Source organism: Canis aureus, chromosome 38 (assembly GCF_053574225.1).
Source record: "Canis aureus isolate CA01 chromosome 38, VMU_Caureus_v.1.0, whole genome shotgun sequence".
In the NCBI taxonomy this organism is placed as follows: Eukaryota; Metazoa; Chordata; class Mammalia; order Carnivora; family Canidae; genus Canis; species Canis aureus.
Window position 1 is genome coordinate 5,477,705 of NC_135648.1, and position 25,515 is coordinate 5,503,219.

The 25,515-nt window shown below is 48.9% G+C and overlaps 1 protein-coding gene across 8 annotated transcripts in view; it reads left to right on the top strand.

Moving 5' to 3' along the window:
* Positions 1–25,515, top strand: part of PBX1 (PBX homeobox 1) — a 325,636-nt gene that overhangs the window by 213,581 nt on the left and 86,540 nt on the right. For all 8 annotated transcript variants that reach the window (XM_077886855.1, XM_077886860.1, XM_077886852.1 and 5 more), the window contains one exon: positions 19,855–20,099. In XM_077886855.1, the coding sequence (XP_077742981.1) occupies positions 19,855–20,099 (245 nt within the window). The remainder of the gene's footprint in view (positions 1–19,854; positions 20,100–25,515) is intronic.

The window sequence follows — 25,515 nt, forward strand, 5'->3', positions numbered from 1 at the left end:
GCATTTGGGAGGTACATGGCTTAAGAGCTAGGATGGGGCTGGTAGGGCAGGTGGTCCAGACACATCATTTCTGAACCATTGGATTATCCCTAGAGGGAATTCATAATATCACCTTGAGATACCTGCTGAGTGTTCTGAAAAGAATTGGGTGTTGGAAGGCATTGAAAAGCAGGTCTGGGAAAGAATTAGCTGAGGTGAGAGAGTCAACTGAAGAGAAGCAAGCTTGGCAGGGCCCCAGGGAGCCACGGGCAGTGAGCAGCAAATTTGCAGTGTCAGCGTAGCGGATCTGCCTCAAGAACTAGGTCCAGGACTCCGGAAAGTCAGCAAGTCCTTTTTCTCCCGTCGTCCCCATGTTAGGACAGACAATTCCCTGAAGCGCTGTGTCCATTTTGGATTCTTTGTTTTGCTTTTTGGTTATAAAAAAAAATTTTTTTTAAGATCTATTTATTTACTTGAGAGAGAGCAGAGTGAGAGAGAGCACGGAGGGAAAAGGAGAAGCAGACTCCCCAAGGAGCAGGGAGCCTGATGCAGGGCTCCATCCCAGGACCCTGAGATCATGACCTGAGCCGAAGGCAGATGCTTAACCGACTGAGCCACTCAGGTGTCCCCATTTTGGATTCTTTGATCTTTAAGAAATGTGAGTAGCAGAGAGAGATAGGTGGCAAAAGATGAGGAATTTCCATTTCACAGGCCCTGTGATTGTTTATTCTTTAGAAGAGAAGGCTCGTGGTTTTTTGCCTGGCTTTGTGTAGAGGGCTTCTACACAGAAGATGTCGGAAAAGTCGGTCGTGAAGAAATAGCAGAACAAGGGAAAACCCACCTAATATACTTTCCTCTTCAAGCAAGCTCCTTTGGGAAGCTTCAAAAATCCCAGAAGGCTTGGTACCTCCTCTCACAGGACTGATGAAGTGAAGGCCTCTTCGTAGCATAAAATGCTGGCTCTCCAGTACGATGAGAGGTCTCTGTTTGGGAGCTAGAGAAGGCAACCCTGATGTGGCTTGGGTTGGTTTGGCACCTTCAAGGTGAGGCTGGAACTCTCACATTTATTTGCTTGGATTTCCAAGCGGTCGCTGTGGTAAGAGGCCATGGGCGCTGTGCCACAGACACTGCAGAATTTGCTCCTGTGGCCAACCAAGGGAGGACTTGGCCCCGGGTTGTTAGGGTTTAGGGGATGGTACGTTTTTAACCGACCTGACAAATCTGCTCCACTGCAGCCGCTTGGAGACTTCCCGAAGACTGGAAGCAGTCGAAGGGGGCCGTGGGCATCAGTCGTGATCTAATGTTTCTTCCCTGAGACTGGCTTTCCCCCGTCTCTCCGTTGAGATCTCCCAGTGTAATTACCACCCCAAGCATTTCCTGTTTGTCCCCTGTAGGTACACCACATTGCGCCAATAACCCGCGGCCCAGCAGGAGTATACAGTATCCTTTGCCAGTGTCGATCAGGGCTTGATTACACTTCACGGCTGTAATTCAAGCCTGCTAATCCTCCTCTGCGTTAGGAAGAGAGGCCTGTTCTATTAGATAAGCTGATTACTGTCTGGTGTGTGCTTCATGCCTCCCAGAGTTGTTTATATGTGGAATTATTGCTGGTTAGAGTCTGTGCTTTCCTGCACCGAGTGAGCTTGCTTCGGGGTCAGGGGTATCAGGCTTCACCCCAGGTCTGGGAGGGGTGAGAAAGGGAGCCTTGATTATAGCTGCTTTTCTCTCGACCTCTGCCACTGACCCAGCGTTGACTTTTCTCCTCTGTGAACGGAAGGAACCCAGATAAGATTTTAAGAGTCTGAGACTTTTGCCCCCAGGCCTCTCTGTCAAAGATCACAGACTGAAAGGTCACCGCCCCAGACTCTGCACGGCCCTGGGCACTTTGTAGGACCATCTCAGTGGGGTGTTGTGGTGGGGTGTTGTCGGGAGGGCCCAGGGAAGGAGCAATAGGGTGGGCGACGTTGAGTGTGTGGTCGGGTCAACAGCCACAGACCCAGGAGTGCCCGACCACAAGGCGAGATGCCTGCAGAGACCATTTGAATGCTTTCTCGCATCCAGAGATGGGCTCTTCAAAGCCACAAAAGCCTTGAAACCACCTTTGTGTCTCCCTCCCCGCCCATCACCAGTCTGCCCTTCAGCTTGTGGCTTGGGTGCAGTCCCCAAGGCCCTGGCTCTACGTGGAGGAGGAAGTGCATTTGTTATGACTGCCCGCCAAGCAAAGCTGGCCTGATGGATGCTGGCTGTGCTCTCTTGGGGAACGGGCGGGGGTCCTGTCCCCTGTGCAGAGCCCAGGTGGTGCTCCATAATGGCTCTTAGGGGTTTAGATTCTACAAGAGGTTCCTGGTTTACTTGCGTGAGGATGGCATGAGTGCTGAGTGATCCCGGGTAGGCGTGAGCGCCTGGCCCCCGGCCTGGTCAGCCTCTGCACTGGCAGATGTTGGCACCTGCTGACCTATTTGAATACGCGGTGGCCTCCACTGGAGGAAGGGAGGTGGGGTGCATGTCAGCCGTTTAACTGTGCACGTATCCCAAGCAGCGTAAACTTCCTCCACAGCGGTCTGTGCGGACGGTCTGTTTGTCTGCCCTTCTCCACGGGACCATCCGTCCCCTCCAAGGCAGGCATTTTGTCTTTTATTTCTGTGCCCCCAGTACACCTGTCCTGCCCGGCATGTGAGAAACACTCAACAAATGATGATTTTGGATTAATGAATTGAAGGGCGCCCGGGTGGCACGGTCGGTTGGACATCAGACTCTTGGTTTCAGCTCCGACTGGGATCTCAGGGTCATGAGATCGAGCTCCGCCTGGGGCTCCACACCCAGCACAGCGTCTGCTTAGGGCCCCCTCTCCCTCTCTCTCTGTCCCTCCCTGCTCCACCCCTACCCTGTGCTCTCACAAACTCTCTTTCTCTCAAATAAATAAATAAACCCTTTTAAAAAAAATTAATAATGAATAAATTAATATATTTCAGTCAAAAGGGACCTACCTGAGAACGAGTGCAAGTACCCATCACTTTGCACGGTTCACTGCACGTGTGTTCCCTCTTGTGTACCTTTCCTTTTTTTTTTTTCTTTCTTTCTTTAAGCAGACTTTCAACCCCCGGGGGCACTGGTGTTCCTTTCCTTAGATGTAAAGGGCACGGTGAGCCGAAGGCAAGACAGGACACTGCAGAGCCAAGTCGCGTGTTAAGAAGGACACTGTGACATGAGATTTAGACAGAAGGACCACTGCATTGTGTCCTCACTGCTGGGCATCTGGTCTGTGTAATGCTTCTTGATCCACGGATGTCTCCAGACTTACTTGATCTCCCTCTTTTCTTCTCCCTTTGCCTCCTTCACCTTCCCCTCTGAGTCCTCTTCCTTCCACCACCACCCCCCCCCCCCACACACACACACTCCCCTTCTTCCCTTACCTTTTCTAGGGAAATCTTTGTCTCCTGAAGATCAGCATATTCTCCAGAATGGATGAGTTGTACCCCCAGGGAGATTTCTTTTTCTTCTGAACTTGAATCAATTTGTGCTTCTAGGAAAAACCCAAAGAGTTGTTCAGAGGGCATGACACACTAAAGCAGAGCTCTGGAAAGGAACTGCAAAGTTTTAAGCCTGATTTAAGCAATGAAGATTTTCTTGGATGTGTGCTGATGAATTGTCTCTTCTTTAAGGGTTTGAAACATGTGTGAGTTTAGCCTACCATCACTGTAGGTAGGTATGGCTTTAGCTTCACAGCTACCACTGCAAAAAGACTGGATATTTACCCTAGATTCTGTGGCTGTGCATTTGTGTTTTTTTCTGTGTGTGTGTGAGATAGAGTATGTGTGCCATCTTCAGAACGTGGAGGTACAAGCCTTTTTTTTTTTTTTTTTCTTCTACACATGAGTTGAGTAAAATGCTTGCCTCTCAAAAGAGTAACTGTCCAGGAAAACCACATTTGGAAATTCTCCTTAGCATCTTCCAAATAATCTCAGATGTTCTGAGAGGCAGTAAGTGAATAGTAAGGTTGCATCCCAGAGACTTAGACCACGAACCCAAACCTGAGGGTCAAACCTAAATAGGGAACTCATTTGGTCCCTACTTATGTCTCAAAGGACATAAGTAGGGACCAAACGATCATGTCTTGACTGCACGAGGAGCAACAAGGCAGAGAGAAATTAGGGGAACCTCTGCTTTTTATTCTGTTTATAATTCTTCACACCCTTGTCACTGAGAGGCTGGATGACTCTCTGATCTCCTATGTGTTGCTGGCATCTTGAGCTTTAAGACCAGCAGTGTTGTTTGAATATTTGCCTGAAGTAGAAATATCTAGGTGTTTTGTTTTTTGTTTTTTGTTTTTTTCCTGGAGTTGGTTTCCTGGGATCCTCTCTCCAAGCAAGGGGAAACAGAAATATGTTAACATGGTTTGTGTTGGTTTATGAAATCTAAAAATTAGCTAGTTTTTGTCCTAATCTTGTTCCATCATCAGCTGTTGAAAATCCTGTTTGAAGAAGAGGAGGGTGGGCTCAGATGGCTCCAGACCTTCTGACTTTATCTTGGAAAAGGAGATACACATGATACCTAATACATTGAGCAGCTTGACAGGGGTATATGTGGCACCTCTTTCTCTGGAGGACGTGAGAGCATCTTTTTTCTCACCTGGCTCAGCCCTTTTGCCATTTTGGTAGTCTGTGATGTCTGAAAACTATAGAGTTTTTCTTGATTGAGGCTAGCTCAGGAGAGGAGAGAGCAGGAATGTTCGTGTTGGCCTCTAACCAGTGAAAATTACCAGCTGCTGATTTCCAGGTGTCCCAGTTCAGCCCTGTGAGTGTTTCAGGGCCTGGGCCCTCGTTGGCTCCTGGCTTTGCTAAGACTGGACGGAGGTGGCCGTGATGTAGGCGAAAGCCCTATGTCAACTGCATAACCTGTTGTGTGGCCACGAGCCCATCTGACTCCCTTGTATTTCTGTTCCCTCATCTGAATAAAGGGTTTAATAGCACCCCATAATGTTCATGTGAGAGTGAAGGCAAATGAGCTCATTTTTGATAAATTGCTGTATGAAATTTAATTCCCATGCAAGAAGAGATCGTTGCTCCCTCCCTCTGTTTCTCCCATGCCGTTTGTCCACACCAAGTCCACCCATTGCACTTGGTGGTGTTAGCCAGTGCTTCTCTATCTTCCGTGATTCTGCTGACTTATTTCTGGTTGAGTCTCCCCAGTGGAAAATCTAGGATTTAGCAGAGTAGGTACTCGGGGTATATTGTTGAATGAATAGTGGATGAACTGACAAACTGGGGTCCTCGTCAGAATGGCAATGTTGGTGAAATCATGCTGGCCAGCCACACTTTGTGTGGGCTAAGAGATTTTTGTTTTTATTTATTTTATTTTATTAAGATTTTATTTATTTATTCATGAGGGACACACACACACAGAGGCAGAGACACAGGCAGAGGGAGAAGCAGGCTCCCTGCCGGGAACTCGATGTGGGACTAGATCCCAGACTCCAGGACCACGCCCTGGGCTGAAGGCAGACACTTAACCACTGAGCCACCCAGATGTCCCGAGATTTTTATTTTAATTGAGCTGCGAAGCCGTCACTGAACAGAAGTGGACCTGACCAGTTTGGCAGAGTCGGGCAGACTCTGGAAAGCGGGCAGCACTGAAAGATTAAAGCAAATTTGGCTTCTAAGATAGCCATATGTCTGTTGCCACCAGAGAGCGTGAGCCCTTGCAAAGGCCTCTGGTGAAGTGGGGACAACTGGAATCCCCTCTCCGATCTGTAGGGCCCTTGTGGAATGCTCAGCACCCTGGGCCTCTGTCCTCCTCGACTCAGACAGGGCTTGCTAGGGGCTCTCCCTTGGGACCACATGGGACCCAGTGACGTGCCGTCTGTGCGGCCCTGACAAATGCCTGCAAATAATGTCTGGCTGGTGGAGCAGGTGGGGAGCTCCCACACCGTGTCAACTCCAGAGCAGCTATTTTGTGGGTCACAGAGATGTTGGCTCCCTCCGTGGAGGAGAAAACAAGACACCTCTTCAGAGAAATATAGTAAGAAACACAGTAAATAAGGCCCAGCCTCGGGGAGGCAGATCTTTAAAGGAGAATTAAGATAGCCTGTCATCTGTCTCTGTGTCAACCGTTGATGTATTTAGCTAGCGCCTTGCGGTGCTAAATGCTTTTTGATGATGATGGTCATGATGGCCACTGTACCTCCCCTCAGTGAGAGGCACCCCCCTGTGCCAGAGCCTTTGGTGGGAGGGTGGGGGGGTGGGGGTTGGGGGCAGACTCATCACAAGTGCTCCGAGAGAAGGGATAGGCCCAGCAGACCCTTCTCTCTTGTCCCTTTCTTCTGGATTTTACCAGGATGTAAAAGCAAGTGAAGACGACAGCAAAATGCTCGTCTGAAACTCAGAGCCTAATCGCTCCCATCTGCTCCAGGGCTGCTTCCCCTCGCTGCCTGCCAGGATGTTTGCCGCAGACGCTAAGTAGCACATTATTTTCGATAAGTTGCAATCATTTACTTGAAATCTACTTCTCCTTTAAAATGTCCCCCTGGAAACTCGAATCGGCGTTTGAGAAGCCCTGCTCAGGATGGAATCTGAAGGCTTGCGCTCAAGTTTAAGAAAAGTTAAGCCCATTGGTCCTCCAGGTGTTTGTGTATTCGAGGTTTCAGCTGCTTGGACTCTTCGGGGAGAGGAGAGAGAGGTGCCGCAGGGGGGCAGTCCGGGGGATCAGAGCCACCGTGCCCCCATCCCCGAGGACAGACACAGGAACTGAGATGGTGAAGGTAGGAAGTGGTGGCTCTCAGTGGACTCTTCCTCGAAGCAGAAGTCTCACGCCTCCCTTAAGACGTCAAGCCAAGGCCCTCCGTGGTCCCCAGGAGATGTTTCTCTTTTAGCTGGTGGCTGGGCTCGTGAAGGCACGTTTTGCAATCTGGAACTCATAATCTTGAGTGCCCTGCCCCCTCCACCCCACCCCAAGATCCCCACCCCCCTCCAGCATTTCTTCCTCAGCACCCCTTGCCCAGGCCCAGAACCTAGACATCCAGCCTGCCATCTGATCTTCCCTGTCACTCAAGCCTTAGTGCTTTCAGAGGCTACTTGGAAAGTTTCGAGAAGCAGCAAAAGCCTCCTGCTTCTCCTGCAGCCTATTTGCCTGCGGACTCTGCAGCTCCGTGCGTCTGAGGATGGTACGGGTGACTCATTAGCAGCAAGGCATGTGCTTGGGGTGGTTTTCATAACGAGCAGTGATGGATCATCCGTATGCTCCCCCCGAAGGACCCTGCCTGACCTTGTGTGCATTTGTGAGATGGCTGTCTGGGGTCACAGGTGTTGTCTGTGGTCATGGAAAAAGGAAAGCTAATTGGCATGTGTGTTGAAATGGACCTGGGGCGCCCATAAATAGACCCGGTGTCCTTCGGCTGCGTTTCTGCTACCAACAGAGCGAGGGGAGGTGATGTCTTCTCTAAGTAGGCTGAACGAGGATTTCCTTTCCCGTCCCCGTGTCCCCGTTCTGGTCCTCTGGAACCGACAGGTTCAGCAGGCTGGTTAGAAGGCAAACGTTATTCTAGTGTTGTGTAAGGAAATGTCCCATTACGCACTGTTGTACAGGTGGGCAAGTCAAAGAGGCCAAAAGGAATTTGTTGGAATTTCATCTCCCGTGTCGTCGCTCCTCCTATATTTGCCTCCAGGTTTACAGTTTGATCTGCCTTAGTTTTCCCCTCGTCAAGAGAGGTCCCTCTCTTCTCTCTCTTCACCGCAGAGGCAACAGCATGCCCTCGGCTGGTTTCCATGTGCAACCGGCCCTCACCCCCCACCCTGTGACCCCCAGTCTAGGCAGCCAGTCACCCAACACCCTGACTAGGAGGCACCCCCTTCCCTTCTCCGTTGCCCCGGACTCCCTGGAGAAGTCCCACCTCTGCTCATTTGCCAGAGCAGTTCTCGGAGAGCCCCCTCAAATGATCAGCTCTCTTGCTATCTGTGCTAAACCTTCTCCTTTAGCAGGAAGAAATTCTCCCCAGTAGCTACTCAGGCTCTTTGACTTGCTTCTAGTTCTTGAATCTGCCCCTTTGTAATTACATCTCTAACATGCTAACCAACATGGAATCACTCTGCCTTGTGGAGTTGTTCCTCCTCCTTTTTAATAGGTTGGATTGGCTAGGCTGCCAAAAACAAACAAAAACCTCCAAAACCCCCAAATAAGTAACCTAAACAAAATACAAATTTATTTCTCTTTGTTTTCATAGAGTCCGAAGGTGATCATCCAGGCTGGCCTCTAGAGTATGATAACTTCTATCTGGTTTTTCTTCCTAGTGTGGCTTCCATTCCCCAGCCAATTCATGGCCCAAAGTGGCTGCTAGAGCTCCAGTCATTGCATTTCATATTCTAGCCAACATAGCAGACAAAGAGAGGGATGAGAAAGACATTCCTTCTTTTTTGAAGTTTTATAGCCTACCTCATTATCGCAATTCTATCACTAGAATTTTGTCACCCAAGCCATGACCACATCTAGCTGCAAGGGACGCTGGAAGGTGTCTCTCCTCTCAGTGGCAATAGATTCCCCTGAAAGCCAATGTTAAATATATTGGAAGAAACTGGAAAAGTAACCCATCCCTTCATCATTGTGCCAATGCTCTTTGCCAGGCCCTTCCCCAGGGACCGCCTCTCCCACATCCCATGTAGAGGATGGTCCGTGCTCCATCATATCTCATGTATTGACAGAGTATTCGTATAGTCAGCATACACATGTATGTGAAACCATCTCATTATCAGTGGTAGTTGCAGAGGTAACATAGTCCGAGAGCTTCAGGGAGCCCCTTTCTCTTGTCTTGTTCGAGGCCTTTTACTCTCTCACGCTTCAGCCTCCCATCCTCTTTATAGAATGAAAGGAATCCTGTTTCTAATGGAGAGAGGATCAGAAGGACTGAGTCCAAGAGGCCAAAGGGATGGAGTGAACTAGCATGTTGTACCTCGTTTCTTTCTTTTTACCTTTAAAAGATTTTATTTATTTATTTATTTATTTATTTATTTATTTATTTATTTATTTATTTTTATTTATTTATTTATTTATTGAGAGAGAGAGCAAGCACGCAGGTGAGGGCAATGAGCCAGGGGAGAGGCAGAGGGAGGCAGAGACAGTCTCAAGCAGACTCTGCCCTGAGAATAGAGCCTGACGTGGGGCTTGATCTCATGACCCTGAGATCATGACCTGAGCCCCAACCAAGTGTTGGATGCTTAAGCAGCTGAGCTTCCCAGATACCCCTCTTTTTAAAAAATTATTTATTTACTTTACTGAGAGAGAGAGAGAGAGCAAGCAGGGAAAGGGGCAGAGAGGTAGAGAGAATCCCAACCAGACTCTCCACGGAGCATGGAGCCCGATGCAGGGCTCAGTGACTCATGAAGTCATGACTTGAGTTGAAATCAAGAGTCGGATCCCCAATCACCTGAGCTACTCGGATGCCCCTGTTGTACCTCACTTCTTGATTCCAGACCCTGTGTCCACCTGCTGGAACCTGCTCTTTGCCAGTCGTGATGTCATGGTCCGTTTGTCCCTGGGGTGCTCACCTCTGTCGATGGCGGTCATCTGGCAGCGGTGTGAGCCGACTCCAGCAGGGCAGTACTGTTATTACTATTAGTCTTCCTGACTGGTGGAGTTGGAAATAATCGTGGAGCAGGTGGAGACTAAATTATCACTGTCTTGTGTAAAGACTCCTTAAGGTCAGTAGCACGTTACATTCAGGACCCTGCCTTGGAATTATTCCGTGGCTCTCAAAACCTGGGTGAGAACAGAATGTTCTTTATTTCAAACTAAAGTCTGATAAAGTTGTTTGGAAGCCTGGAGAAAAAACAAACAACTAGTTCTGTCATGATTGAGTTTGTAAATACAGGTGAGAAAATCCCACTCGTCACCAGGCACCAGAAGAGCATCTGTGGTCCTGAGAGTGAATGATGTCAAGATGGTAAGACCACACGTAGTAGGAAATGTGGTGACATCTAGTATTTTAACATTTGAGTGTGGGGTTTCTTGATGCCCCAGCAGAGAAGGATTGTGAAGTCGGAATCCCACCCAAAAAGTCGAAACCGAAACACAACTTGCTCAAACTTTAATTATGAATAGAGTCTCGCGCTCTCTCTGGTTCTCTCTCTCTTTTTTTTTTTTTTTTTTTTTTTTTAATGGAAATGGGAAGCTGCCATCTTCAGATGACTTCCAGGCTAGCTTGTTGGACACAGGTTGAGGCCGCATTCGAGCTAAGTGGTTCCCAGAAGGGTGTTTCTGCCTCTAGAAGGACCCAGCCTTCCCTAGCAGGCCCTGCCAGGTCGGGGAGACTCCATGCTCCCCAACTCAGGAAGAATGAGGTCAGGGGCTCTGCAGAGAGGGGACACTTCAGGCTTTAGAGGAAGCGCGATCCCTACCCAGCTTGGGAGAAGAACAGCAAGAAAGGAATGTGAAGAGGAAGGAGCATGAGGACACAAAAGAAAGATGTTTGAAATCTACTGTGTTGGCTGAGGATCGGTGGCTCGGCCCATGATGGTGTGAGCACGAGCCTGTCCACACACCCGGGACGGTGAGCTGGAATGTGCGTCCGCATGTGAATCCGGGTGCTCAGGGACTTCTGGTTCCTTCTGTCTGCTGATTCCTGAGCTACAGAAACCAGACTCTTGACTTCTAAATCTGTCTTGCTTTCTTATTCTTCCCAAAGGGACCGTTTTTTTTTTTTTTCCAGTGGGATTGATTTAGCTTTAACCAGCAGTGGAAAACCTACCAGTCTCCAAGACATCTGCTTTTATAAAAATGACCTTAGTTCATCTTTAATAAGGATTGCAGTGTGGTTGATATTATTACTGACCATTGGGTGATAGGGATGGTGAGCTTAGGGGACGTCAGGTCACAGGGTGGGGAGTCTTGTACGTCGCTTTGTACCAGCATTCTTCCTCTGTGCATGCTCTGGCGCTACCGGGACGGGGCCCTGGGCCCATACCGCACATCCTGGGGCCCAGGATGATGACGGGAGGGTGTCTGGGTGGCTCAGTGGTCATGATCCCAGGGTCTTAGGATCCCCTCTGCCTCTCTCTCTCTCTGTCTCTCATGAATAAATACAATCTTGAAAAAAATAAAATAAAATAAAATAAAATAAAATAAAATAAAATAAAATAAAATAAAATATGATGAGAAAGGAAACCTAGTGTGTATTAGCGCTGGGACGGAGCAGAAAATGTGTTGGAGACTCCAAGTTACAGGACATTCTCATCTTCAGGCAAGAGAATATTGAGAAACTTCTCTCACTTTCTCGGCAGTCACCTCTTTTAGAAACTACCGCTGTAGAGAGAAGCTTGCATCTCCTGGGAACGCACCTCAGGCCACGAACCAGTGGCTTCATGTTTTTCATACAGCTTCGGAGGAAACCATGCCTCGCGTGGTGGGACACCACATGCCGCGTGGGCCTCGCACACTCTGCAGTCCTGTGAGCTCACCCGCTTCCTCACACCGCTCAGCAGGCGGCCTGAGGCCCGAGCCAGCCTGGAGTCCCGGCCTCCTGCTGGCTTCTGCAGCATCTCTCTGGGTAAAGGGGTTCCCCGGGCGGCAGACCGAGCTTGAGCTATTAAGGCCCAAAGCCCCTCGCCCCGGCAGCCGGCACCCTTCCAGAAAGGCAGGAGCCTGCTGCCCGGCACATGAGCCTCCTCTCTCTGCCAGCTGGCCCAGGGAGGCTCAGTGTGCCAAGCAGGGGACGTGTGAATGGGATCTGTGCCCGAGCATCGCCTGAGAAGTAGAGAATGCATGTGACCAGAGCTGCCGAAGCCTCGCCCAGAAAGAGATGATGACAAGAAAAGTGTGATGTGTTTCTCTAAAGAAAGCCCGAAAACATAAACCAAAAAACAAACAAACTCGAAAATCATCTCAAGAGCATCATATAATTTCATTTTCGCCCCCACCCCAAAACCTCACACGAAGCCCTGCGCATTTGGTGGCTGTTGGCTAAATGTAGACAAAGTGAGCACATTACATTTTCTTTTGAGACCCAGCACCGTGCCTGGCACCGTAGGAGATGCTCAGTGTTTGTGGGATGAGCTACTTGAGGAATCCCAAGATGGTGCTGCTGATTGGCTGTTGCCCTCGGGTCCCCTGGCTTGGCCCACCTGCCTAATAACTCAGAAGGAAAGGTGAGAGGCCCCCAGGACCTCTTATTTTTGTAGCTAAGCCCGTGGAGCTCTTCAAGAGACCCCAGACCTGGGGCCCCGCCTTTGCATCCCTGAGCTTCTGGAAAGCCGAGACATAGACGCCGCAGAGTCCCCGCGTGGTTTCCAGCACCTGAGGATTTCAGGAGCTTGGGCTTCTCACCTGCCAAGCCTGCCCCAGGCCAAGAGCAGCAGCGGGAGCCACAGCGGGCCTGGAGGGTCTCAGCTGGCTCCCCCCGTGCTTAACCACAAGCGCTGCCTTCTTAGGGTGCTGGTCTGGAAAATCCAGGGCACTGAATTGATAATCATTTCCATTTGTGTGATGGACAAACTCTTAACAACACACAAAAATAAGCTCTTTCATGAAACAAATGGGAGGGGGGGTTAAGCATTCAGAGTGGAGAGGTCAGGATGCACCAGCCCGAGCCCCCAGCCACTCATGCGAGATCCTGGTCCCCCCTTTGGGGTAGAAGAATCCAGTTACGTCCTAGTTGGTTCTCAGCTCGAGCTGAGGAGTGTCCGGTTTTGGGTGTGATTGGGCTTGTGGGAAACCAAAAAACGTGGAGCAAGGGGAACGGGTGTGTGGGTTGAGAATTTTTTGGTCGCCAGCCACCTATTCGGGCCACTTCCTGTGTCCACCGCCGGCCTCAGAGAAGGGACCAGAGGAGGATAACCCGTGGGCTTCATGTGGCCAGAGCCCGTGGCTGGGTCCTCTTGGAAATCCCAGCCCCCACCTGGTTCCTGGCACCTTACAGGTGCTTGGTCAGTAACGTGAGCGACTGAGCATTCCTCGGAGGGCTCGTTGGTGCTCAGCATCCTGCGTGTGGCCCCTTCACTGGGGCTGCTGTCGGGCCTTCCAGGAATTCCTTCCAGGTACCGGTCACTGCCAGGCTCTCTCCAAAGCACCCAGAGCCTTCATGGGTAAGGTTGGGTTTCTGGGGGAACCCCCGAGGCTGGGGGTCTTGGAGGCTCTGGCTTAAACCGTAACATGGATTTGCCTGTTTGGAATCATCAGATTCCCAAGGGCAGTTTTTTGAGGTGGGTATGCAAGCTGGCGGAGTGGCAGCGTGCTCCTACCCCATAGCATGCTGGCCATGGCCCAGCCCGTCACTGGCATGTAGGGGAAGGGCCACACGGGAGCCCACTGCCTCCCTAAGGGCGTGATGAGGCAGTGGGTCCAGGGTCACTCCACCCCCCGCCAATCTTTCCCTCTTTTTACATATTAAGAAATGCTTGAGTAAGTGCTTAGTGCCAGAGGCTCGGGGAGGCCATCTGGGGGATGCACAGATGCAGGACGGGTCCTCACTGCCTTTCAGGAGCTCACGGCCTTGCTGGCAAGCTGGCAGGTGTGACCCGAGGTGTTCCAAGATGCCCTGTGGCCGTGGGGTAGACAGCACATGCTCTGGTGGCTCCGAGGTGAGGGAGTTCATTTTGGGCTATTATTAGCTTAGGCTCCACGGAGGAGAGTGCTGAGCTGAGATTTGAAATAGGATAGGACTGTGGTAAGAGGATTTCTCTGGCGGAGAGGGAAGAGGGCGCTCGGTCACATGGCACGGCGGCCCTGACCGTCAGGGGGCCCTTGGCAGAGCGAGGTCATTGAACAGGATCAGATTTGGAAGAATTGAAAGAAATGAAGGAGTCCGTGAATAATAGACCTTCCTTCCTTCCCTGCCTCATCTCTTGTCTCCTTCTCAGCATTTGTGCATCGAAAGACATTGTGTGTGTGTGTGTGTGTGTGTGTGTGTGTGTGTACGCGTACACACGCACACCCCAGGTTGATGTCACATCCACCTAGTGACCCTTCGTGGAAGAGTCAGAAGCCTAATGCTGGGGATCCCGGGTGGCTCAGGGGATCCCTGGGTAGCTCAGCAGCTCAGTGCCACCTTCGGCCCAGGGCCTGATCCTGGAGACCCGGGATCGAGTCCCGCGTCGGGCTCCCTGCAGGGAGCCTGCTTCTCCCTCTGCCTGTGTCTCTGCCTCTCTCTCTCTCTCCTCTCTCTCTCTCTCTGTCTCTCATGAATAAATAAATTAAAAATCTTAAAAAAAAAAAAAGAATCCTAACGCTGCAGTCGAGGAGACGGTGTCTGAGACCCCGATTCTCCTCTCGGCTGTGTCCCCTTGGCTTTGATGTGGGGGATGTTACTTTGTTGTGACCACCTTGGTCATCTTGAATCGTCTGCGGTGCAGTTTGGGCCTCACATTTTGTAAAGTGACACAAGTCCGTGCACGCAGGCACTTTATGAACTAGCGGAAGGTGTCCCCGTGATACCTCGACAAGGCAAGCAATCACCTGTATTTCTAAAAATGCAAGCACAGCCTATTTCTGTCCCTCACTTCTCTCCAGCGTTTTCACCAGCCGGAGATGGCATAGCTGTGGGGGGGGTGGGGGGTGACTGTCCTCCCGGCCCTGCGTGTCGTGGAGAGTAGCCCACAGACCGTGGATCGCTCCGTGTGGGGGTTCAGTCTCAGGCCTTCCAGCCCAGCAGAGAAAGGCCGTGGCCAGTGTGAGGGCGTCCACCCTGCAGAGACCACCTCGCGCTCTTTCTCAAACCACCTGTCTCTATCTTTAGTCTCCATCCCCCCCATCCCCACTGACCATGTCTCTATCTCCGTGCATCCTTCTGTCCCCCAGCCCATCCTTGGGTCCCTGGATGCCCGTCCCAGTCGGAACGACCCTGCCTGTAGATCTGCCCTCCTCCCCCCACCTGCCCCACTGTGGACCTTGGATGGAAGCAGGGGCCAAGCTGGGGCGGGGGACCCTCCCTGCACATCCCGTCCTCGGTGAAGACAGGGTGCCCTCTAGTGGGCCTCGGCCGCGCTGCCCGCGCTCCCGGCCTTCGGGGAAGGACAAAACAACCAGCTCCGGCCCTCCTGCCCGGGATCTTGAACATGCCTTTGGGTTTGCCTTGTTTTTCTCCTTCTCCGAAATAAAAATAAAGGAAGAAAGGACAGCGGCAGGCCAGTTGGGAGAGCAGCTCCGGCGCGGCTGTGACAATCTCCACGCCTGTCTTGGGAGTTTTACCGAAGGATGCCCCCCCCCCTTCCCGGGCCGCCCGAGGCAGCGCCGTAGATGTGACATCAGATGCTTGTCCGAGGGCTCCTGACAGTTTCTACACAAATCACACACCTGCCTTGACTGGCCTCGAGTATGAGGGGTTAGATTCGGGAGGGGTGGTCTCCTTCTTTGACAGTCCCTACCCAAAGGGTTACCTCCCCGGTTGGGTGACCTCCCCCCCCGCCCCGGGCTGGCGAGCCCAGTGCAGATGATGATTACGTTTTCAGGTAGCGGACAGGTGCACACCTGACTCCTGACTGCTAGAGCCCCGTATGCCCGGGCATAAGCGGGGGGCCTTGGCCCTTTAAAAGCTGGTTCGGTGAAGGCTGCTGGACTGGGGAACACGGGGAGGTGGGGGGGAGCAGAGAGCGCAGGGCGCCCGTCAGGGAAGCAGAAACCTGATCATATGTGATGGTTGCTGGATTAGGTAACAGCTCCGCTGGTTGAAATTGGATCTTGGAGGATGAGTGTTAACATCTCTGGTGTCCTGGCGAAAGGTTCATTTGAGTCTTGCATGGTGCCACAGAGATAAAAAGGAGCTTTTAAATAATCATTTTGTCTCCTACACACCAGAGTGCTGGCTTCGAGCAATAAATAGGTGGCATCAGTTCTGCTTAGACATATCACCCGTTTCATTTATTTAATGTTGGAGGGATTTTTTTTTTTTTTTTAACCGAACAGCCGAGCGTTTTCCGTATCCGTGAATCCCAACACCCATTTTTTTATAATGGTTCACACGGATTCTTCTCCTGGGCAGAAATAAAGTGCAGGCAGTTTATTGGCCCGTCCATGCGTCCGCTCAGTGCACAGACACAGCCCCAGAGCATCGGAACCGGAATCTTCTATGCGAAGTACAAGATGAAGATGTTCTCTTGTTTATGTTGTTGGTATATAGAAGCACATAACAGATGTGTATATACACACACACACGTGCATTCTATATACACACTACATATACACATTATGCATCCATATATACACGTTATATATTCATTATATATACACACATTATATATGTATATACACACACTATATATACACACACTATATATACACATGAGGGATATATATATAGCAGGGGATTCCAACACATACTCTGAATTTTTTAATTCCCATAATGATTTCAGTATAATTTATTTCTATTCTTAATTTTTTTTTTAAATTTCAGTATAATTTAAAGAGTGTAATTTGGAGAGGACTGCTCCTCCTCCACCCCCAACCCCCATCTTTACATTCTTTCATTTTCACTGGATCTCTGGTTTGGGACCTATTTATGTGTCCTGAACCCTAAGTATAAATGCAGGCGACACCTATGTTAAGAAGCATCGTATTCTATAACGATGTCTTATTGGCCACATTTGGAAACCAGTTTTATTAAATCTTATTAAATCCAAATTTCTTTTTAAAGAGTGTTTGTTTACAGGATTCATAAAATGGTATAAAAGCAAAACGAAGTGCTAACACTTGCCCTGTTTTTGTTTTTTGTTTTTGTTTTTTTTCTTTTCCTCTTAACTAAATGTATCCTTTATACCTGAGCAGGGACAAAAAAAAAAAAGAGTCCGTATAGGTGAGCGCTTTGCACTGTGTGACTGCCGTGAAGTTTCCCTGGTGGTGAGGGGCTCGCAGTGTAACCCTTCAGCATCCTTTGCTGGTCTTAGCCATTTTCTTTCTTATTTCATTTAAAAGCAGTTAGATTTCAAGCCCAACAAAATGTTAATTAGGTAGATGTGTGGATAGTCTGTGTATCCCACTGATTGTTTCAAAGAAAAGGTGGAGCAAAGGTGTCCATGCAACTGTGTGGGTCTGGAAGGGGAAAATACTCTCAGAAGTAAGTACGGGTGCTAGTAACACGCCCATGGCTACCTTCCTAGTACCCGGAGGGACTGGGCCCAGCACTCTGGTCTGTGGATGCCTATCTGCTTCTCCTGCTTCTCTCCTAACGAACTGAACTTTGTTGGAGGAATAAGCTGATGGGGTGAGCGAGGCAGTCGTAGGCACACGTGCTGTCCAAGGGTCCTTGTCATCATCTCGGGTGGACAGGTTGTGGACTGGATCTAGTGGGGCAAGTCCTGACCATTAGGGTGATGTTGCTCCATTTCTCTTTGCTACCTTCACTGAGACCAGAAATTCTTATGAGATCTTTCATGTGCATGAGGGATTGGCTCTGGAACAGCCGGGAAGACCCAGTTGGAGGCATTACCACTGGCTGGGCATCTGGGGAGGGGGTGGTTTCCTGTCAGCCTCAGGGGGCTGCTGTCTAGAGTCTGTGGCCTCTTCTGGAGGTCCGCAACACCAGATGCAGTAGAGTGGATTAATCAAGAGTAGAATTTTGCAATTTATTTAATGACCAACAAATTGTAAAAGTGCAATGCAACAATTACATTTGTTTATTATGAATAGCTCAGAGGTGAATCTTTTAAGTGACCCAAAATGTTTTTGTTGATAAAGCAAATTAAAATTCGCTGAATCAAATTCAGGAGAGAATCACCCGTAGACACCACACACGAATGCCCTCACCCATAGGGGTGAGGAAAGGGGAGCTTCTGGGCTGCTCGGGTGGGTCCCCTTTCTTATCTGCCCCTTTAGGGAATGGAAAGGTCTCTAACTCAGGAAATGGGTACAGCATTGAATTATTTTCTTGAGGAAACCTGTTAGTGGCGATATGTTCTTCATAGGACTTTGAAGGTTTGGGTGAATGAATTCAAGGCACAGAATAACATGACTGGATGTTATTCAAAAACCAGTCAAAGGGGCAGTTTCTCAGTTCATCTCCTGGGCCTACAAAAGGAGGATTTCCCTGGAAAGAAGCCCAAAAAACAACCCTCAATAATGCCATCACTGATACGGCAATTTTATTTTAGTGCAGCAGGAAATTGAGGACTCAGGTGTAGAAGGAGAAGAGCCTGAGTCCAGAGGTGTTTGGGGTTTGCCTACAGGTGCGGACTTCCTTCTTTCCTCCCCAGTAGCCGTCTTCCCTACATCTTTCTTCCCCGCCGCCCTCCCTTACTTCACTGCTTTTCTACCCCGAGCCTTCATCCTCTGCTCCTAACCGCCACTGCTGGGCCACCTGGCTCAGCATGCCACTTGACTGTCTCGGGTTTCATGGAAGCCATGCTGCAGGGTCCCACTGAGTGTAGGAATTGGGATTTCCTTCTGAACCATGCTCACGGTTGGTCCTTGTCTCACCTGATGGAAGCCAGGAGCATGTGGTTATGCTGGCGTTACATGTGATGGGACACCCTGAACATCTATACGTCCTTCATATTGACCTCATATCCGCCTTCCCGGTCATGACCCCGTGGGACTGTCTTGCTAGGGCTCAGGAGACAACTGGGCCCACCTCCTGGGGGCTCCCCAGATGCACCCCACCTGGAATCAGCTTGTGTCCATCAAGCCACATGGTGCCTGCCATCTCCATCCCGAAAACAGACGGACATGGCTCATTCTCCTCTGCCTTGACTCTCTTCCCTCCTTTCCTTCCTTACCCCAAACTTTATTCATTTTTTTTATTGGAAATTCTTTTCATGTTCTCTCTTGACAAAGATTTGGATGCTGACAGATAAACTAGGTTTAGATGAGTGATTTATTTTATGGCAAGTTGTATGATGGTAGTAAAAAGAGACTGCCTAGCTCTTCTGCTGATTTACTAAAACACTTGATCTCTTTCGGTCCCGACCCCCACCCCCCCACCCAAATGGCCAGGGTGTTTTAATAAAAAGCAGCCATTTCATTCATTGGAGTCTCCTCCATCCTACTTGGGTTCTCTGAAGAATACCCAAAACAGCTTGTTAAGTGGGCCTCACCCTGGTTTCCAACAGGACTGTCTATACCTGGAATGAAGAGATCTCAGCGTCCAGAGAGAAACATCCCTACTCACTGGCCAATTTGTTTTCCTGCTGTTTTATTTTGTTATTTTATTTTATTTTTTATTCAATACTAATTGGCATGTGATGTTATCTTCTTGCTGTTTGAAACTTCCATACTCTCCCTGCTGGCCTAGAGGAAAGGTCTTAAGATTTCAGTCCAAAATGACTAGATTTACGTGGCTTAGGTTATTTTTGGAAATGAAAATTCAGGCCAATCAAATATAACAAAGGCAATATGAGGGTAAAACCACAAACTCACAGAACTCTAAAATTAGAAAAGAAGGAAATGTCTTTCCTTGATTTAAAAATTTGGCAGTTTGGAGATGAAAGTGAAAATTATATCCTGCTATAATTAATTTTTTGTACTTTTGAAATTTCTTACGTAACGTATACATAACAAGGTTATCATCTTAACCATTTTTCAGTGTCCAGGGTACAGTTCAGCAACATTAAGCGCGCTCACTTTGGTGCAGCCGTCACCACCATCCCTCTCTCCTACGTGAAACTCTGTCCCTAGGAAACACGGACTCCCAGCCCCCACACTCTTCTACTTTCTGCCTCCCTGAATTGGACTATTCTGTGTAGCTCTCATAAGTGGAGCATCAGTAGTTTCTGGAACAAAGCAAACCTCTCCTTGGGTTCTCTCCCCTTCGTCATCCCCCTTGCCCGACCCTTCGCCCATCCTACGTGTGCCATGTTGCAAGCACTTGGGTGACTTGCTGCGCCAGTGGCATGCCATTGCTTTCTGTTTTCTTCATTTGCTTACCTATGGGTTACCATTAACCCTCCCCTCTGCTGTGTCCCCCTGCAGTCTTGAGTATCCGGGGAGCCCAGGAGGAGGAACCAACAGACCCCCAGCTGATGCGACTGGACAACATGCTGCTGGCCGAGGGGGTGGCGGGCCCTGAGAAGGGCGGAGGCTCGGCGGCAGCAGCGGCGGCAGCGGCAGCTTCGGGAGGGGCGGGCTCCGACAACTCGGTGGAGCATTCAGACTACAGAGCCAAGCTGTCCCAAATCAGACAGATCTACCACACGGAGCTGGAGAAGTACGAGCAGGTAACCGCGGCCATGGGGGCGTCGTCGGGCACCCTGGCCCTTTAGAAAGGAGGGTGAAGAGCCATGGGCCCCGGGGGCTTGCAGAGCCCCAAGGGCCAAGCCTCTGCATTTCTGCACCAAGTCCCTGGCCGGACGGGAGGCCAAGAGTCCTCAGTCTCCAATATTAAAAACCTAGGTGCTCTGACCACAAAGGCACCTAAAAAACTTAAGTTGTAAGTGATGATTTCAGGAAACACGAATAGTCAATATAAGAAATGTTTGAGCTGGGCTCCAGGAGGACATTTGCCCACGGTCGGCAGCCTGGGTTTCATGGGATAAGAGAGGTCATTAGCAGAGTCACCACCTGACCCATGGGGCAGTTGGTGGACTCCTCTGGCCCTCTTCTGCTCCTTATTTGGGGATGATTCCTCACCTTCCAATTGTTCATGGAATCCTACAGGAAAGGATACTAAAACTTGACCTTCAAGTCCCTTTCTCTACCCAGACTCAGCTCAAGTGAGAGTCAAACGTGTTCATTTTTATATAATACAGGATGTGGTGCTCACCTCCCTCCAAAAAGAAGAGTAGAGGGTCTCAGGGGACCCCTATAGTCATCAAAGTTGGATTCCAGTCCTGACGCTCCACTGATGGGACCCAGTGGACCACATAGTCTAACCAAAAGCTGGCAGTGTAGGGCAAAGAGCTGTAGATTTAGAGTCGAGGATATCACAAGACCATGAAAACCATATAAAGAAAACATGGGAAAGGCTTTAAATTACAAAGCAGTATGTAAATGTAACGTATTCTAATTATAATAGAGTTCCTCTCTCCAAGAAACGCTCCCTGCGCCACACACAAACGCGCACGCACACACGCATGCACATATGTGCGCACACACGCATATGGGACTCTATGTATCAGTTCTGCTTCCTGGGGTCCGTATGAGCAATACTATTTTAACAGGAGTCCCTTATATGCACCTTTCCTCCATCAGCAGGTGACAGGTACATTTGTTGTCACCTTTTTGGATGCGGCATTATGCTGAAGTTTGACACTTAACTTACTTTCATGGAATTCCTAGCTTTCTGGATTCCTTTTCTTTTTTAAGAGTCGCAGAATCACGTGGGAGAAAAAGCAAAAGGCAGAAGACCCTTTCTAGTCCACTTCTGACTGACTAGGTCGACAGCAAATGCAAACTTAATAGAAAATTTAAATTTTAAAATAGAAATGGGCGTTTTAAAATTTAAAGTGAGGAAAGTTTCATTATTGCACTCCTATCTGCCTTCGAAATGGATTTCTACCAAGTTCCTTTTTTCTGAGGGGTTGGGGGGAAGAATAGCTGCGAAGCTTGCAGCCAAGCGTGGTGAAACTCAACCATCGGATAGGCGTAGGGAGGATTTGAGGGGAAGAGCATAGCAGCAATCTTGCAAGAAGAACCTGTGAGTCATCGCCCTTCACCTTCTTAGTAAAGAGCAAATATTCTTGCCGCAGTGTTGGCTCATGTAGATATTTCCCAAGATCTCAGGAGATGCTGAGCCCACAGAGCTCGCCCATCCCTGAAGTTTCCAGGTCCATCCTGTCACAGTTCACAGTCTACCTTAACCTTTGGAGGTTAAGAGACAGAAGGGGACAAATCCTACCTGGCCTCTTGAGTTCCACCCATTCAGTGCTATTCCTACTTTACCTTCAAGACTAAGCCTGGTTTCTGGCAAAGCAACTTCTCTAGACCTGCCATCCAGGGTAACTCCCACCAAACACCAGGGGGACAAGAAGAGCTCAGGGAGTGAATCTTCTCTCCCCACCAAACTAAACCTATAACTGGGATGGATTTTAGGCTGGTAAGTGTTAAAAGCCGGCTTTATTCTTAGCTCAAGTTGCCCACAACATAGAAGAACTGACTGCTTACTTTTGCTGACACAATTGCACTTGTTCCTCAAGGTAATTTTGTGGTTGGGTACCCAGGACAGGTACTGTTGGCCTCTCTTGTTTTGACAGGTGAGGAAGTAGAGATCAGAGGGCTTATATGGTCACATATCCAGTGAGGGACAGAGGTGGCCCTGGAATCCAGTTTCTGACCCTTAGTCCAAGGGCTCTTATTGGAACACCACCTGACTGCACTCAATATGGATTGTGGGCTTGTGCAGGCAGTGAAGAAGCTGGCCTGTCCTTTGTTACTTCCAGGGACTAGGTTAATTACTGGTAGGTAAGAGAAGCTAGGAATAATAACATTCTCCTTCAAAAACTTCTCAAAGATATCTGCCTGTTTTAAATAATAAAGAGGTTGGAAATCAGAAACTTAAGGAAAAACTCTCATCAGTACAGAAAAATTACATAATTATAAGGGTGGTCATCTATACTTCTTATTCTTAAAAATATTAAAAAAATAATTTCATTAGTTTTGTGGACATTTTGTGGGTAAGAACCGAATCCTACTTAACATACTTTGGGCACCTAATTATTTATTAGTGCTAATTATATTGTTAATTATAATAAATAGTAGATGGTAGGGAAGTTATGCCATTAAGCTCCTAGCTAGTATGTCTGGGAGATGCATCGTCTTCATTTTTCTGTGATCATTCCTCATGGGAGCTTTTTTAAAATCTGGAAACCTCAAGGATGCCTGGGTGGCTCAGTCACTTAAGCATCCAACTGTTCATTTTGGCTCAGGTCCTGAGATCAAGCTCCACACCCGGCTCTGTGCTCAGCAGGGAGTCTGCTTGAAAATCTCTCTCTCTGCCCCCGCTCATGCTCCCTCTTTCTCTCTCTCTAAATCAAATAAATAAATAAATAAATAAATAAATAAATAAATAAATAAAATCTTTTAAAAATAACAATAAAAAATAAAATGAAATCAGGAAACCTCAGTAAAGTAAAAATATCGCTCTCTACTTTAGTCGTACCTTGGATGAAGTTGCCAAATTGGCTATTAATAGTTGACTCTGGTATTTTTATTTTGTTTTAAATATGGTGGTGATAAATAACCAGACGATCAATTAGCTTTCTGCTAATTAGGTATCAGGCCCTCCTCAATCCTATCCTGAAAAAAACAAAACAAAACCACCTACCTGAACCAGCCATTGTTTCACCCTGAGGTTATTAAATAAAGAAAGCTTCTAGAGATTTTCATTAGAAAGAATGGTAGGAAATTATTTTATTTAGTTACTGGTGTCAAAAAAATGCTTTTCCAGGAGATCATGGAGGTAGCTAAGGTATTTGAGAGCTGGCTTATTCTAATAGACAAAACCGTGATGTCACAACACTGAATTTTACTCCACGGGGTATTTAAAAAACTGATGCTCCTTGTCCCTTTGCAGGGTTCTCTAGCTTTTGTAAATAATGCTGCTGGGGCATGGATGGGGCTAAATGTGTACAGCTGAACCGGGCTGGGTTGGTCGGTCCATGGCCAGGAGGAACCCAAAATCCCAGTTATGTTCTTTGCTGAGGTGGGCACCACATCCAGTTTGAAGGAGTAAGGGAAGAAGATGGGCTGACCAGAGTGCAGGAAGGAAGCTTAACTCTGGAAGCTCGAGCAGGATGTTCTAGGAGGGCCTGTCTTTAGTCTGCAGCTTCCAGAAATGTTCTTGCCCTGGAACCTGGGAAGTGTCCCTTCGAAATCCTCAGCCTTGTAGGGGCACGTGGAGTGGCAGTGCCAGAGGGTGACTCCCTTTTTGACCGTCCGCAGCAGAGGGTCCCCCCGTCCAGAGACTTCCAGCCTCTGCAGGTCCTGTTTAATTAGCAGTTGTAGCACCAGCTCTTCCCATCCCTGTCCTATGGGCCACATCTGACAGGACAGAGGCAGCCTGGCCTGGCTTCCAAAGGCACAAGCTTGCGGGATCCAAGGAGGATGGCATATGGGTCGTGTAGGTCCTGAAGAAACCTGGATCATCATGTCCTGTCCATCTGAAGTGGACTTGGAACAGGCCTCTGCTCTGTTGTGGGTTCCTGAGCAGCTGTTGAGCAGCTGCCTTGCTGTACCTCAGCAGTGGGTGAGAAGACCCCACTGTCTGTTTATGGCAGAGCAGAAAGGGCCCCGGGATAAAAATGTCTTGAATAAACATCAGATATTGTGAGTATTTTTATTCCCTGTAATGAAGCACATTATTATTAGCCCAGCATCGTGGCTTCCCTGTGGAGAGCGAGTGCACTTGACAATGCCTCCTCACATCAAGCCCCTCCCCCGGTGGAGCCCCCACCAGGTGAGGAGCTGCAGGCCAGCCAGGTGGCTGGGATGCTAGCCCTGTGCCTGACCCTGCACTTCCCACCCAGTGGCCTCATAGAATCCAGCCAACTGGGGGGTGGGTGGGCAGGGAAGAAGCTTATATCATCCAGATCTTGTGTTTATATGGTAATTCTCTTAGTGGAGAGCAGAATGCCAGATAGATCCCATCTATGGATTTCTCTTCAGCATGTAGAGAGAAGGTAATCGGAGGATAGAGTAGAAAGAAGGGAATCGGACCCTGTTTATTTTTACCAAGAGACAAACAGGGGTCTGGACACATCTTTACACAGCCAGACACACACCTAGTAACTTCTCTGGTCCTTACCATACCCTTTGAAGTGGGAACTGCCACCCCCATCTCACAGATAAGGAAGATGAGTCACAGAGAGGTTAGGCAGCTTTCCAAGGCCCAAGGCAGGATCCGAACACAGGCCATTCAGGCCCCTCTCACCTCATGAGCACGATTCACACCATCTGAGGGTCACCATATAAGACCATGGGTGTTGCTGGCCTTGCTAAGGGGTAGGAATGATTAAATCCATTCCCCCATATGAATAAAATGAGGCACTGAGTAGTGAAAGGCTTTACCCAGACACCTACAGAATTGGGGTCAAAGACCAGGTCCCCTGGTCCCCAGTGTAGACTCAGCCTGGTGGATGGGCCTGCCTAGATAATCTTTGGCCAACCAATCTCGAAAGATTTCTTAAGAGAATTGAGTAGGGAATATGTTGTTGTTACTGCATTCTTGACAGAAATGAGGGGCTTTGTGCTGTAAAAACAGACGCAGCGCAGCGTTACCATTCATGAATGAGTGGCATTTCTCGTGTTGGTATTAAGTTGGAGCCCTTTGAGTCCTTAATTCTTTAACTGTCAAAGATCGTCTTGCCTTTTGTGTTACAAATCTAATATAGTTTTGTAATGTTGCATCTGAATGCTCAGCTATGGAAACCAGACTTGAGATGATAAGTAATAGTAACCACAAGGAAGGGCACTGGTTAGTGTTCAGGGGAGCAAGTTTGGGCTCTGGGAAAGGACAGAAGTCCCCGGCCTGGAGTAGGAAGTGTTCAGGTCCTGGCGTGGCTGCTCCTTTTCTGCTGTGTGTCTTAGGAAAAGGCCCCTCCTCTCTCTGGGCCGCAGTTTTACCCCAGTGTAAAGTAGGGAGGTGGGACAACTGATATTTAACCTCACCCCCAGAGCTGGTGGTCTACTGGTCTAACC